At 40.6% G+C, this 14587-nt stretch overlaps 1 protein-coding gene across 1 annotated transcript in view; it reads right to left on the bottom strand.

The window, feature by feature from the left end:
• SLC5A4 (solute carrier family 5 member 4) overlaps positions 1-14587 on the bottom strand; it is a 37327-nt gene that overhangs the window by 16296 nt on the left and 6444 nt on the right. The window contains exons 5-8 of the mRNA XM_054470593.2: positions 13409-13513; positions 4183-4288; positions 2452-2532; positions 69-289 (exon numbers count right to left, since the gene is read on the bottom strand). Coding sequence (XP_054326568.2) covers positions 69-289; positions 2452-2532; positions 4183-4288; positions 13409-13513 — 513 coding nt within the window. The remainder of the gene's footprint in view (positions 1-68; positions 290-2451; positions 2533-4182; positions 4289-13408; positions 13514-14587) is intronic.

The raw sequence follows: 14587 nt of genomic DNA on the forward strand, positions 1-14587 counted from the left end.
CATACAGACACACAGACAGACAGACAGGCAGACACAGACAGACACACACATGTATACATATACTTCACCTGATTTGTGCACCAGTACCACAAAGCTGTAATGGGCATTCCAAATATAATTCCTGGCCATGGAATGTCCCCATTCACAGGATCTCGGAAGATGTGGAAGGAGTCCGCCCGAGGTGTGTAGCAACTGGCACTGATTGTCAAATTGTCCCCCTCGACTACGGACGGGATGGCATTCATGTACTTCTCGGTAAAGCTCTCATAACCTCCAACTTCGTTAAATGCTAAAAAGGCATCAGAGTAAAATGAGATGTCTTACTGAAATCTAAGACATCCAATGTTTATGATGACTACTTTTTGGTGGAGGTAAACAAGCACCTCCCATCAGCGCAGTCCAATCCTCAGTGACCCTCTCCCAGGTCCATGTCTTTCTGGTACCTCCACTGGCATTTGCCATGCTACCAGATTGACTTTCACGAAGTACACAAAGCAAATAACTCTGACTTTTCCTATATTGCTCTTTGAAATTTTGAGTTAGTGTTTCTTTTAAGGTAAAAATGAAGCTGTTATCCAACAGGCCGACACTGATGTCTCACAACCATTTAAAGCATAAGCAAACTGGAAGGTGAGCTAACAAAGTGAGCCTCATGAAATTATCCATCAGAAAGCCCCAGCTCCTCTGAAAAAGATCAGGAGGCAAAGGCCTCTCTTCTTGACCCAGAGCTTGGCTCTTTTGATCTTACTTGCAATCTGGTTTTCTGGTGCAACACTATATTTTGCCTGTTACAATAAAACATTGGAAGGGTAAGAAGCAGAAATTGGGAGTGGCAGGTTAGACGTGACAAGGGAAAATGCTGAGACTCAGCCTGTTCGGGTCTGGAAAGGCTAGTCAGGTGCAGAAGAGAATTGTGGTTGCCCTTAGAAAGCTGAGCCCAGACATCTGGGGTCCCTTAGTATAGCTTTAAATGATGAAAAATTCATCAGGGTATTATACAATTGTAGGGTTGAGTTAACATTAATTTACTTCATTATTTAGCTGAAGGACTACTATGTGCCAAACACTGTGCTAGGATCATGTGGAAAATAAATGTGCAAGGCAGGGACTTAGCCGAGTGGAGGATACAGACAATACAAGGAAGTTGCTTTGATTAGGTAATTATGGTTTGTAACAAAAATACATAGGAGACCCTAAGAGATAAGAGTCTCCCTCTTCATCCTAAAGATGGCAGAATTGAGGCTTAGAGACCCTAATGCCAGGAAGTGTATCACTGAGACCAGAAACCAAGGCACCATGAACAAGAACAGCACCGAAGTTCTGGATAACTGAAGAGAAAGTACGCAAAGAATTGGTGCTAACAACTAGCCTCTGGAGTCACACTGTGCAACAGAAACATTCTGCAATGATAGAACTGTTCTGTATCCATGCCGTCCAGTATGGCTAGTTTTCCTGTGCAAAGATAAATACCATAATAAGACAAAACAAATATTGGCAAGCTGTAAATTAGATCAATATTGCTTGACGGCAATGAACTGAATGATAGTAATAAGTGAGCATTATTAAGAAAACTCCAACCTATATTTGTGTATTGTAACAATGTATTGTAATAGATTTCCATCCAAAATAGTCATAATGAGGTTATGGATGTTTTGGATGAAAATCCACTACAATACATCGTTAGAATACACAAACACAGGTTGTGTATTCTATGTTTGTGTATGATTCAGTTGAACTGACTAATATTCAGTTCTCAAATTTTTTCCTACTATTTAATCCTTCATTTCATAAAAATTCTATGTAAATGAAAGGTTTCTAGACAATACTTCTGTAAAATTATCAGCTCAATGCTACTGATTTTGTCTGTCCTTAACACAAAGAAATTAAGGTTAAATGAGATAACTTATCTAAGCAGTAATTTTTTTTTTTTTTTTTTTTTTTTGAGATGGAGTCTTGCTCTGTCGCCCAGGCTGAAGTGCAGTGGCGCCATCTCGGCTCACTGCAACCTCCGATTTCCGGGTTCACCCCATTCTCCTGCCTCAGCCTCCCGAGTAGCTGGGACTACAAGCGCCTGCCACCACGCCCGGCTTATTTTTTATATTTTTAGTAGAGACGGGGTTTCACCGTGTTAGCCAGGATGGCCTCGATCTCCTGACCTCATGATCCACCTGCCTCGGCCTCCCAAAGTGCTGGGATTACAGGCGTGAGCCACCGCGCCCGGTCTCTAAGCAGTAATTTTTAAAAGAAAGTGATGTTCTCTTCCCCACCATCCATTTCCTCATGCTGAGGTAATAAAGCAAAGAAGTCAGGCAGATATTTCAGTGATGGGGATTATGTAAATAACTGACCAGATGGAACTGGAAGGCATCCCAATAAAGATCAGACAGACTGAACAGAAACAAGTCCCGTGATTTCCAGCCCCTGGGCACTGCATGCAGGGTCATCACTTACCAAACCCCATGAGAATAAAAGAGCCAATCAGCATGATGATGGTCTGGAGGGTGTCTGTGTAAATCACCGAGGCCAAGCCCCCTGGTGAGAGAAAGAAAAGAACCAGGGCAATTTTATCCACGTGTCCTCATGTATTTACCTTCACCACTGGGTTCTCCTCCACCCGGAACCCTGGAAATGACCCAGTAGAAGACATCAAAAGCTCCTAGGTGAGCCACAAGCTTGTCCTGGCATCATGATCTCCTCAGCACTGGTTTTCCTACTTCCCTTGCCTTGCCCTGATTCAAAGTTTCTGTGAATTACAGTGAAGTTTCATCTTTGTGTGAGTTTTTGAATATTAAGTAAGGGAAAAGGCAGCACTTTAATACCATGAAAGTTTCTCTTAATCCCTCAATTTACGCCCATTCAGCACAGTGCACCTGCTCTAAAATATCTAATGAGACCACATTTGCTCTAGTGCCAGAATGTATTATTGTTTCATTAATTCAGTACCAGATATAGTTACTGTGTTTTGTGTTTTGTTGTAGTGTTGAACAACAACAAAACCAAAACCCAACTTCTTTTTCAGTTCTAGACTAACTAGGCTCTCAGTCTAGTTAGTCACCAGCACCTGCAACAAGATATTCCCTTTATGAGAGTGTCATGAGAAAATAAGATGAATCCTGAACACAGGAGACTCATGCCCTTATCGCTCCCTTATTCTGAAACACATGCTCTGTGAAAGTTGTCTGTACCAAAATAGAGACACTTATGCCAAACCCTAACAAAATGGGGCTGGGAGGCCATGCAGGTAGGGCCCTCATACGCCTATGCCGGTAACAGGAACTGTTGGAAGACATTATCATGAAGACTGTCTCCTAGCAACAGCCAGTACCACCAATGAACAAACACCAGCACCTGCAGCAAGCAGGTGAAACAATCATCTTTGTTTCAAAACAGCTTATGTGGACTCTCCCTCTCTGTCTTTAAAAGCCTCCCCTTGCCCCAACCCCCTTGGAAGTCCTGTGGTCTGCAATAGCGCATGTATCCTGGTTTGCAATCCCTCACTATTCCCGAAGAAACTCCTCATTTTGGAGAGTTGGTCTCTCTGTCGCTCATTTTAGGTTGACAGCTCAAATGCACGAAAATGGCCCCAAAACTGTTTTGACTGTTCTAGCTGGTATTTTTCCTTACGTCTTCCAACTCAGCTGGTATACTTTAATTTTTATGTTAGTATGCATGAGAAGCATATCAACATACCTGGTTCATGACAGCCTGCTTGGACTACTGTCACACATCGTCTCCCGCCAGCAACCCACTGCTCCAGTTCTCCTCTCCCAACTGCACCATTCATGGCCGTGGCCATGCCCTGGCATCCTGTGTTCATTTGAACCTCGCCTTTCATTTGCTAGTCTCCTATCTGAGCTGCTACTTCCTCCCAACCGTCTGTGTGGAGATATGCTGAATTCTAAGTGCCAGTCTGGGTACCAAACACATAGCTGAACCAAATGACCTGTTTCCCACCCCATCCCCCACATAATTCCCTTCCATCAAGATGTTCACGTCTAATATGGAGGATTCTGTGTTGTATGCTCTAGTTGTGTTTCTGGTGCTGTGCTTGACTCTCATAGTGAGAATGAAATGGTGCCTTTACCTCGGCAGTGACAAGGCTAACACTGACAATGCTAATTGCAGGTTGGGGTGGGATCAGCACAAGACAGCCTGAGTGAGCAAAATATGCAACATACTCACCAGTGATGGTGTAAACAGCAGTCATAGCCAAGAGGATGAAGATTGCCAGGTAAAGGTCCAATCCCAAGGCCAGCTTGATGAATATGGCTCCAGAAAATATGTCTGCCTAAAAAGGGAACAGTCAGGATGAGAAAGAAACATGCATTGGAGGCCACTGGCTTCTCTGCCCCAATGTCCACTCTTCTCAACCCTTCTTTTTCTGATAGACTCCTACTTACCCTTCAAGAATCCACTGAGATGGCCCCAGAGTAATACCTTCCATAAAGCCTCAAAAAACGATTTTCACTCTCTTCACTCTCTTCTGTATTCTCATAGAAGTTAGTTCATTGCTCAATTGAGGTGCTTATTAAATGAAGTGACATGTCCTGAGAACTTTTTCTGTATCATGAGGCTTAGAGAGGCTGAGTAATTGCTTATAGGAAGCCCCTCGACTGTGATGGAGTATTTAGAAATATATCTTCTCCTTGAGCCCAGGAGTTTGAGGCTGCAGTGAGCGGTAATTGAGTCACTGCACTCCAGCCTGGGAGTGCATATTTTATATATATATAAAATATATAAAATATATAAAATATTTTATATCATATATATCATATATATCATATATATATTTATATCATATATAAAATATATGATATATTATATATAAATATATATTTATATAAAATATATGATATATTATATAAATATATATTTATATAAAATATATGATATATTATATATAAAATATATACTTATATAAAATATATGATATATTATATATAAAATATATATTTATATAAAATGTATGATATATTATATATAAAATATATATTTATATAAAATGTATGATATATTATATATAAATATATATTTGTATAAAATATATGATATATTATATATAATATGTAATATCTAATTATTATATATAATATATAATATCTAATTATTATATATAATATAATATATAATATATAATATATAATATATTATATGTAATATATAATATATTATATAATATATAATATATGATATATAAAATATATAATATATTTATTACTTAATAAATATATTAATTAAATATAATATACTTATTAAATATAATATACTTAAATATATAAAATATATCACATATTATATCGTGTGTTTTATGTACTATAAAATTTATTAATGGCAAAAACCGCAATTACTTTTGCACCAACCTAATATATTGGATAGAAAGTATGTACCAAAAGGCCGGACATGGTGGCTCACGCCTGTAATCCCAGCACTTTGGGAGGCCCAGGCGGGCAGATCACGAGGTCAGGAGATTGAGACCATCCTGGCTAACACAGTGAAACCCTGTCTCTACTACAAATACAAAAAATTAGCCAGGCATGGTGGCAGCTGCCTGTAGTCCCAGCTACTTGGGAGGCTGAGGCAGGAGAATGGTGTGAACCCAGGAGGCGGAGCTTGCAGTGAGCAGAGATGGCGCCGCTGCACTCCAGCTCGGTGACAGAGCGAGACTCCATCTCAAAAAAAAAAAAAAAAAAAGAAAGTATGTACCAAAATAGAATGCGACCAAAGAACATTGTTTCATTTATATTCCAAATAGATATGTGCTACAGTGATGGAAAATTGGTTTGAATTGGGAGGTTAGTTATGATTATTTTTGAAATTGGGGGGAAAATGTAAAATTCATTTAGATTATGCAGACTGTGCTGTAAAAGCATGATGTTGGCTGGAATTCAATTAATTACATGTGTCTGTGACCCTCCTAGGGCCCTTAGGTCTAACCAGAAAAAAAGGAGACTATGATCAACTTAGAAATCTCTCTAAGGCAAACATATTTCAGTGGGAAGTACATTTTCTTGTCTACACTGTTTGGCTCAGCATAATTAACATGAATAATTCAGGACAATTTCTTGCTAGTTATTACATACGTGTGTATATATATATGTGTGTATATATATATATAAAACTAATAATATATATGTTCTTAGAATTAGTATTCTCGTTTGCCAATGAGGATTTTTATAATTATCTGTTTGTTTTAATTTTCCTAAAATTATTAACAGAACTGAGTCCGTTTTAAGAGACAAATTGCGTAACATTTTTTTCTCTGTTCTGGAAAAACTTAAGCTGCCAACAGATCATCTCTTACTTGAAACCTTGAAAGAATTCACCCCTACCCTTCTCCATGTCCCCAAACTACCTGTCAGGTAGGTTATTATTATCATCATTTTGCATCTGAGAAAACTGAGGCTTAGGGAGTTTGTCCTAAATCACCCAGATAGAAAGTGGTAAGCTCAGGATTTAGACCTGTGTGGTGTGACTCAGAAGCTTACATGGTTAAACACTTTGTTATACTGCTATCATGGAATTTTACTTAGTGAAATACGTGGGGAACACTTAGAGAAGTATAGATAAATTATTCTAGGAAGATGGTGAATGTGGCAGCATAGTTTGTGAACTTCCATGAATCTCTACATCAGACAGAGCAAGTTTATGGCAAAACCAACAAAATTAGATGACAGGGTATTTCCGTGAGGCCCAAAAGGCAAGATGGTAGGTGCAAATCAACCTCAGCCACAAGACCTGCATGGCAGCAAGATCTGGGAGGAGGCAGAGAGAAACAGCAGCTTATGTGAAGAAATTTAGAGTTAGACATCCCCACATAGCCACCAGGTGACTGCTGAGAAGCACAGTGGGACAATTTCAGAACTACAGCAGAGCATAGAAGAGATTTTGCTTTAATAACCACTGGGCAACTGTAAGGGCTCCTTGGTAAATTCCAAAAGGGTTCAGAGTAGTCTGGGTCAAACAAGCTCTCAAAACTAACAGCCAAAGCTGCCTTTCAGAACAGGGACCTACACCGAGGAGAAGCTTCTAGAAGTGGCAACAGAGTTTGGCAAAATGAGGAACACCATGTTTGATAATACACTAGTCTTATGGTGGGGATGGAGGAGAACTGCAAATAAGTTGTGAATTCATATTTAGTTTGTTTTTTTTGTAGCAGTATGGGCGAGGCAATTTGGAAATAATTTTGTTTTTAAAAATATTTACTTATTTTTGTTTCAGCCAGGCACAGTGGCTCATGCCTGTAATCCCAGCACTTTGGGAGGCCAAAGCGGATGGATCACTTGAGGTCATTTGTCAATTTATGCTTTTGTTATCTGTGGTTTTGAGGTCTTATCTAAAAAAATCTTTGCCCAGACCAATGTCCTGAAGCATTTCTGAAACCATTTTTGATGCATTATAGGGTTGAGCAAACATATTTTATATATATATGTGTGTGTGTGTGTGTGTGTATGTGTATGTGTGTGTGTATATATATATCTGTGTGTGTGTGTGTATATATATCTGTGTGTGTGTATGTGTGTGTGTATATATATATCTGTATATGTGTGTATGTGTGTGTGTATATATATATCTGTGTGTGTGTGTATATATATATCTGTATGTGTGTGTATATATATCTGTATGTGTGTGTATGTGTGTGTGTATATATATCTGTATATGTGTGTGTGTATATATCTGTATGTGTGTGTGTATGTGTGTGTGTATATATATATCTGTATATGTGTGTGTATGTGTGTGTATATATATATCTGTGTGTGTGTGTGTATATATATCTGTATGTGTGTGTGTATGTGCGTGTGTATGTGTGTGTGTGTGTGTGTGTATATATCTGTATGTGTGTGTGTGTGTGTATTTCTGTATGTGTGTGTGTATATATATATATGTTGATGACTTGGAGGGCCAGGATTCTCAGTTGTGGAAGAGGGAACATATAAATATAGACTTGCAGAAGGCAATAAAATACTCTATAGAGCTGGATTGGAATTGGAGGTATTAGTGTGAACTCATGATTTCTAAACTGTATATGTATGTGTATAGCTGCCTAGAAAGTATATGTATGTGTGTGTGTGAATATATCTATTTATGTGTGTGCATTTACATGTGTGTATGTATGCATTTATTTCCTAATTATGTCAACTAAAATAGTCAAGAAAAAAAGTCCACCCAATAAGCACACTTAGCATGCAGATTTTTGTTTCTAATACACCTCCCCCCTAAAGGAGCCAGGGCTGTCCCAGAAAAATAGGTGATTCTAGGGCTGGAGCAGGGCTTGTACAAGATGAGTCTGAAATATTTTGTTAGGCCAGAATTTAAGAAATTGCCCAACAAAATGATGGGATCATGCCCCCTCCTTTACACAGAATCCAGTTTGAGGAACTCTCACTGGCCAAATGTGGTGTAAGTATCAAAATAACTGGCTGGGTGCGGTGCCTCATGCCTGTAATCCCAGCACTTTGGGAGGCTGAGGCGGGCAGATCACGAGATCAGGAGTTCGAGACCAGCCTGACCAGCATGGTGAAAACCTGTCTCTACCAAAAATACAAAAAATTAGCCAGGCATGGTGGTGCGTGCCTGTAGTCCCAGCTACTTAGGAGGCTGAGGCAGGAGAATTGCTTGAACCTGGCAGGCAGGGGTTGCAGTAAACTGAGGTCACGCCACTGCACTCCAGCCTGGGCGACAGAGTGAGACTCCGTCTCAAAAAAAAAAAAAAGTATCAAAATAACTGCATATAATAATATTGGTAAACCAATGATAAATAGGAATGTATCAGTCCATATCAGTAACAGATAAATAGAGAAGGGAAGACTCCTGCCCTCAGTAGCCTGCTGAATGCTGGCTGGGAACTATGGAAGGAGCACTAGGAGTTTTGGAAAATTATTATTTGGCAACCATCATAGTAAAGATTGGATCTGATAAGAACCATTTATGAATGCTAAATCTAGTGGAAAAATTTGAAGAGGAACTGGATATTTCAATGGTTTAAAGGATCTGTCACAGACTGCTTATTGGTTACAGGGGAAAATAAAACAGTAATTCTATAGTGGAGAAACTGGGCAATGCTTTGGCCAGGTGATTAAAATGAACATCATCATTGAGGAACAGACGGGCATTGAATGCTTCTAGATAGGATACTTTTAGTAGGATACATCACTTATGCAGTATTCCAGCCAAGAAGAATGCATAACGTGAATCCAACCATGAAGAAATATCAGGCAAATCCAAAATAAAAATTGTCATATTAAGAAGGGTGGAGTAGGGACTCTATCCTTCAAATTGTCAGTGTCATCAAAGACAGAAAAGGGGTATGGAAATGTTCCAGATGAAAGGAGGCTAAAGACATTTGGCAATTGAATGTAGTACCTGACCCTAGACTGCATCCTGTACTGGAGAAGAAAAGATGATTAAAAAGGGTATTACTGGGTCAATTTACAAAGTTGGAATTTAAATGGTAGATTAGTGTATCCATGTTATGTTTACTTGAGTTGATAATTCCAATTGGTTTTGCAAGAAATTATCCCTGCTTCTAGGAATAACGATATACAGGTAAGGCTCAGTTTAAAAAACCATCATTTTACAACTGCCACAGTAAAGACTGGATCAGGTAAAAATCACTGGATCAGGTAGAATCATCAATGAGTGTTAAATCTGGGGGAAATTTTACATTGAAATTATTGGGGTTTAAAGGTCAATGACATACGTAACGATCTCAAATAGTTAAAAACATATGAGAGACACCTTGGGAGGCCAAGCAGGGTGGATCATTTGAGGTCAGGAGTTCGAGCCCAGCCTAGCCAACATGGTGAAATCCCATCTCTACTAAAAATACAAAAAAAATTAGCCGAGCGTGTTGGTGCGTGCCTGTAATCCTGGCTACTGGGGAGGCTGAGGCAGGAGAATCGCTTGAACGTGGGAGGCAGAGGTTGCAGTGAGCCGAGATTGCACCACTGCACTCCAGCCTGGAAGATAGAGTGAGACTCTGTCTCTGTTTCTCTGTAGAACTTGGGGCTAGAAACAGGTGTAGCAGGAGACGGTTGTATTTTTCTCTAAGATTTGAAATAAAATCTGACATTTTACCATCCCACACGATATTGATGTTGGCCAAAAACCTGTTCTTGATTTTCTGAGCCTGGATCCCAACTCAGTTATACAAATACAAAGTACTTTCTGTAACTCTATTGCACATTGGGGTTTCCCAGGAATACCAACTAATATTGAGGGAAGATTTCACTTTTAAAAAAATGTTCACCATTTCAGAAAAAGAACGTTACCTGTGGAGGTGCCACGTGTGATAGCTGCCTCTGCCTGCATTTATAGCTGTCTTCACTCATACTGCTTTATCCTCATCCACAGAGGGGCGAGTATTACACCACAGCCTTTTGACTTCATGTGTAGTTCTACTTAATCATTTTCATATTAAAACACACTATCTTATTATGGATTCCTTGACCTTTGTTTCTATTATATAGTACTATTAAGGAATTAAATCCATGGTTTTGAAATTATATGTAAGTAGTTGACATATTATCAATGAATTTTTTCCTAAAGAAATAGGGACTACTCCAGGTCACTCACACTGGGGTGCAATGGCATGATCTTAGCTCATTATAACTTAGCTCCTGGGTTCAAGTGATCCTTCTGCCTCAGCCAGAGTAGCTGGGACAATAAATGTGTGCCCCCATACCTGGCTAAATAATTTTTATTTTTTGTAGAGACAAGGGTCTCACTATTTAGCCCAGGCAGGTCTGGAACTCCTGGCCTCCAGTGATCCTCCTGCCTCAGCCTCCCAAAGTGCTGGGATTACAGGCAGAAGTCACTGGGCTCAGCCATCAGTGACATTTTTCTTTTATTGTGATGAAACATATATGACATAAAATTTACCATTGTAACCATTTAAGTGTATAATTCAGTGGCATTAATTACACTAACAATGACCGTAAAATATTTCTCATAATAAAGAAGAATTGCAAGGATCAGGATTTTATTTTGCTATAAAGGACTGTATTAAAACAATAGTCATTATCTGAATAAAGACTGTAGATTAGATAATAGTTTGTATCAAATCTCAATACATATGTTATTGCAGGTTGAGAACCAGTGAACAAGATGATCTTATTCCAATCTGGGCAGAGGAGAGTTACGAAAACTGTCCTGTCCTGACGTCTCATAACGATCTGTTTAATAAGTAACTAGGAGACAATCTGTTATCAGAGTGTAAGAGTACACAAAAGGTCATGTCTAAGGTTAATCATTATTAATGTCACTTAAGACATAAACCTGCAGGCAAGAATGGACTCCTGCTGAGGTGTCTTTCCAGCCAACCACGGACTCTACACAGCCACAGACCTGCACATGGCTTCCCTGCACCCACACCCAGCTCACCAACATTCTGTCCCTCCTCATCCACCAGTAACCCTCCAGCTTGGGAGGTTGCATCTTTCGGGGGCCCCTTTTCACTGTGCATTGTCCTCTGTTCTCTGCCTTCATGCCTGCTCATGCTCTTTTTTTTAAAAAAATTTTTTATTTATCTACTTTTTTGAGACGGAGTCTCGCTCTTGTCACCAGGCTGGAGTGCAGTCGCGCGATCTCAGTTCACTGCAACCTCTGCCTCCCGGGTTCAAGCAATTCTCCTGCCTCAACCTCCTGAGTAGCTGGGACTACAGGTGCATGCCACCATGCCCAGCTAATTTTTGTATGTTTAGTAGAGACGAGGTTTCACCATGTTGGTCAGGATGGTCTCCATCTCTTGACCTCACGATCTGCCTGCCTCGGCCTCCCAAAGTGTTGGGATTACAGGCGTGAGCCACTGTGCCCGGCCTGCTCATGCTCTTTAGAACCATAAAGCTGTAGATGTCAGCACCAGAGGAGAACTGGGAGATTAGCAAGTCCAACGATTTAAGAAACGTGTGAACTCTAAGCCCCTGACACCTGTGAGCTTCTCTGCTTCCCTCTGCCTCGCCTAACCTTCCCATTCTGGGGAATACTTAAGCGCCCTCTCCAAGAGTACGACCCCCAGTGCCATCCATCAGGGAGCATCCTCTTCTCTGGGTGTGCACAGCACATTTTCTGTACTTGTCCATGCACTCTAGTTCAGCATGTATTTTAGTACATTTACATGTATTGTCATTTCAGACTAATTATTTCATGTGCAGAATTCTTATCTCCTCAGCCAGATGGTGAACTCCCGTGGCTCAAGAATCTTTGCTATGCTCACACAAAGCTCAATAATATGCAGTCAGTGCTGGGCAATGCTCACATTGCATTGGGAAGGCTCATGCCATCTAACCTAAGCAGCTAGTTCACTTCCAACAATGACTCGGCTCAACAGAGGAGCAATAGGAAAGGTCAGCCTTTTCTCTCATGAACTCTGAGACACCTGCCTAGACTGTAAACTGGAGATTATTTCATTAGTCACTGATAATGAGGAGTAAATAAGTTACTCTTTGTTTTTCACACGTGCTGCTGAATCTTCAAATTCCTTCCTTCTTTCCTCACTGATTATCTCCCAAAAATGTAATGTTTGTTTATTTATTTATTTATTTATTTTTGAGATGGAGTCTCACTTTGTCTCCCAGACTGGAGTGCAGTGGTGTGATCTTGGCTCACTGCAACCTCTGCCTCCCGGGTTCAAGCTATTCTCCTGCCTCAGCCTCCTGAGTAGCTGGGATTACTCGTGTGCATCACTATGCCTGGCTAATGTTTGTATTTTTTAATAGAGATGGGGTTTCACCATGTTGGCCAGGCTGGTCTCAAACTCCTGACCTCAAGTGATCCACCTGCCTCAGCCTCCCGAAGTGCTGGGATTACAAGTGTGCGCCACTGCACCAGGCCCCCCAAAAATGTAACTTTATAAAAAAGTACTTAAAATGTACTTTAAAATTTTTTAACACTTGTGACATATGTCTTACTATGGTGGTTTTAGATAGAGTGAACTTAAGAAAACTCAGTATAATAATACAAAGTACTTTCCTTTTGGTTCATGTGTCAGATAATCAAACTGAAAATGAAAATATAAATCTGGACATGGTCTGAGAAAGAATATAAAGGTTATCTTGCAATGGAAAAGGCAGGAGACCAAGTCCTTCTCTTTACTACTAAAGACCTGTGTTACTTGAATGAGACGTTTTGTTCTTTCTTTACATCCATTTTTTCATATCCTTGATGAGAGGGGAGATTTATACCCAGAGCCTCTCACGACTTAAAAGTCTACCACTCTACGAACACAGCGTCTTTGAAGCTCCCTTTTTCCTCATGAAGACTTTGAAGAGACACCCCTGAGAATTTAAGACATCTATATCCTTGACCCTTTAAAGGCTGTTGACAGTCTACACATCCAGCTCTCTGATATTAGCACTCTGGCCCCATCTGACCAACCTCTTGAAGCTAAAATGCCAGGAGGCTCTGAACTCACAGAAATTAACAAAACCACACAGATGAAGAGGGAGAGGATGGAGAGGTAGACTTGAAGTCGCTTCCCACCAAACCGCTTCTTGAGATATTCCGGCATGGTCATCACCTGCAGAGACAGACATTGACAGGGACTTACCCTTAGGGCCCTGTGCGTTCAGATTATTCAGCATTTCCTAAGCACCTGTGAGTGAAAGTGCTGTGTGTGGCCCCTTCCTGGTGATGGAACCATGGCTTCTTACTCGTAGAGGCATCCCTGATGCCATGCACAGTGACTGGCAGAGGGTGGGTGCTTAAACCATGCTTCTGAAGAGAAGGACCCCCCCATGGATAACTCCAGCCAAGGTCTCTCTCCTGACCAATCTGCAGATCTCACTTTCCCACTGCCGGTTGGGCGTCTCCACCTTAGTGTCCTGAATGCACCAAACACTCATCCTGTTGAAAAGTGAAATCATCATTCTCCTTGTCATCCGTCATCTGCCTCTGATCTGGAATCCCTGGCTCCATTAATGGTGGCCTCGGGCACTCCGACCCTCGAGCTTCAGGTCTTAGAGCCGATCATAATGCTTCCCCCTCCACTGCCTTCACCTTTACTGTGCCATCAAACCTGTCATCTCTGCTCCAGGGTCATTATGCAGGGGCACCATTGATGTCCCCGCTGGCTGCAGCCACATTCTATACTGGAAACCTCTCTAGGCAAGAAATTTGATTTTTTTGTCTTCTGTATATTTCTAGCAATAGGCCAGGTGAAGGGCAGGGACCCAGGTTTCATGATTGAAGAGAAAAAATAAGTGAATAAATGAATGCCTGACAGATTTACCCGAACACCGTGGATACAGAACTGGCCCAGTTGTCCCACAGAACTGATGTCTGTGGTTTATTTGAATAAGCATAGAAACTGATCCTCCCAGTGTTACAACTTGAGAAAGTTACCTTTGTCTTATCTGAGTTCCTCTTTCAGGAAATCAACCATCAGTTCTCCCTATAGGGTCAAAGAGCTGAAACTCACTAGATCAACACACCTGGACAATGAGAAGCCAGACCCCTCGCCGGTTATAATTGTCTAACCCACCACCTGCTTCCTGTTGACCGACTTCTCTTCCTTATCCCCACCCCTAATTCCTGTTTTCCCACACATGGTTACATATCTTCCCTGTTGTATAAACCCCTAATTTTAGTCCAT

Source organism: Pongo pygmaeus, chromosome 23 (genome assembly GCF_028885625.2).
Source record: "Pongo pygmaeus isolate AG05252 chromosome 23, NHGRI_mPonPyg2-v2.0_pri, whole genome shotgun sequence".
NCBI lineage: Eukaryota > Metazoa > Chordata > Mammalia > Primates > Hominidae > Pongo > Pongo pygmaeus.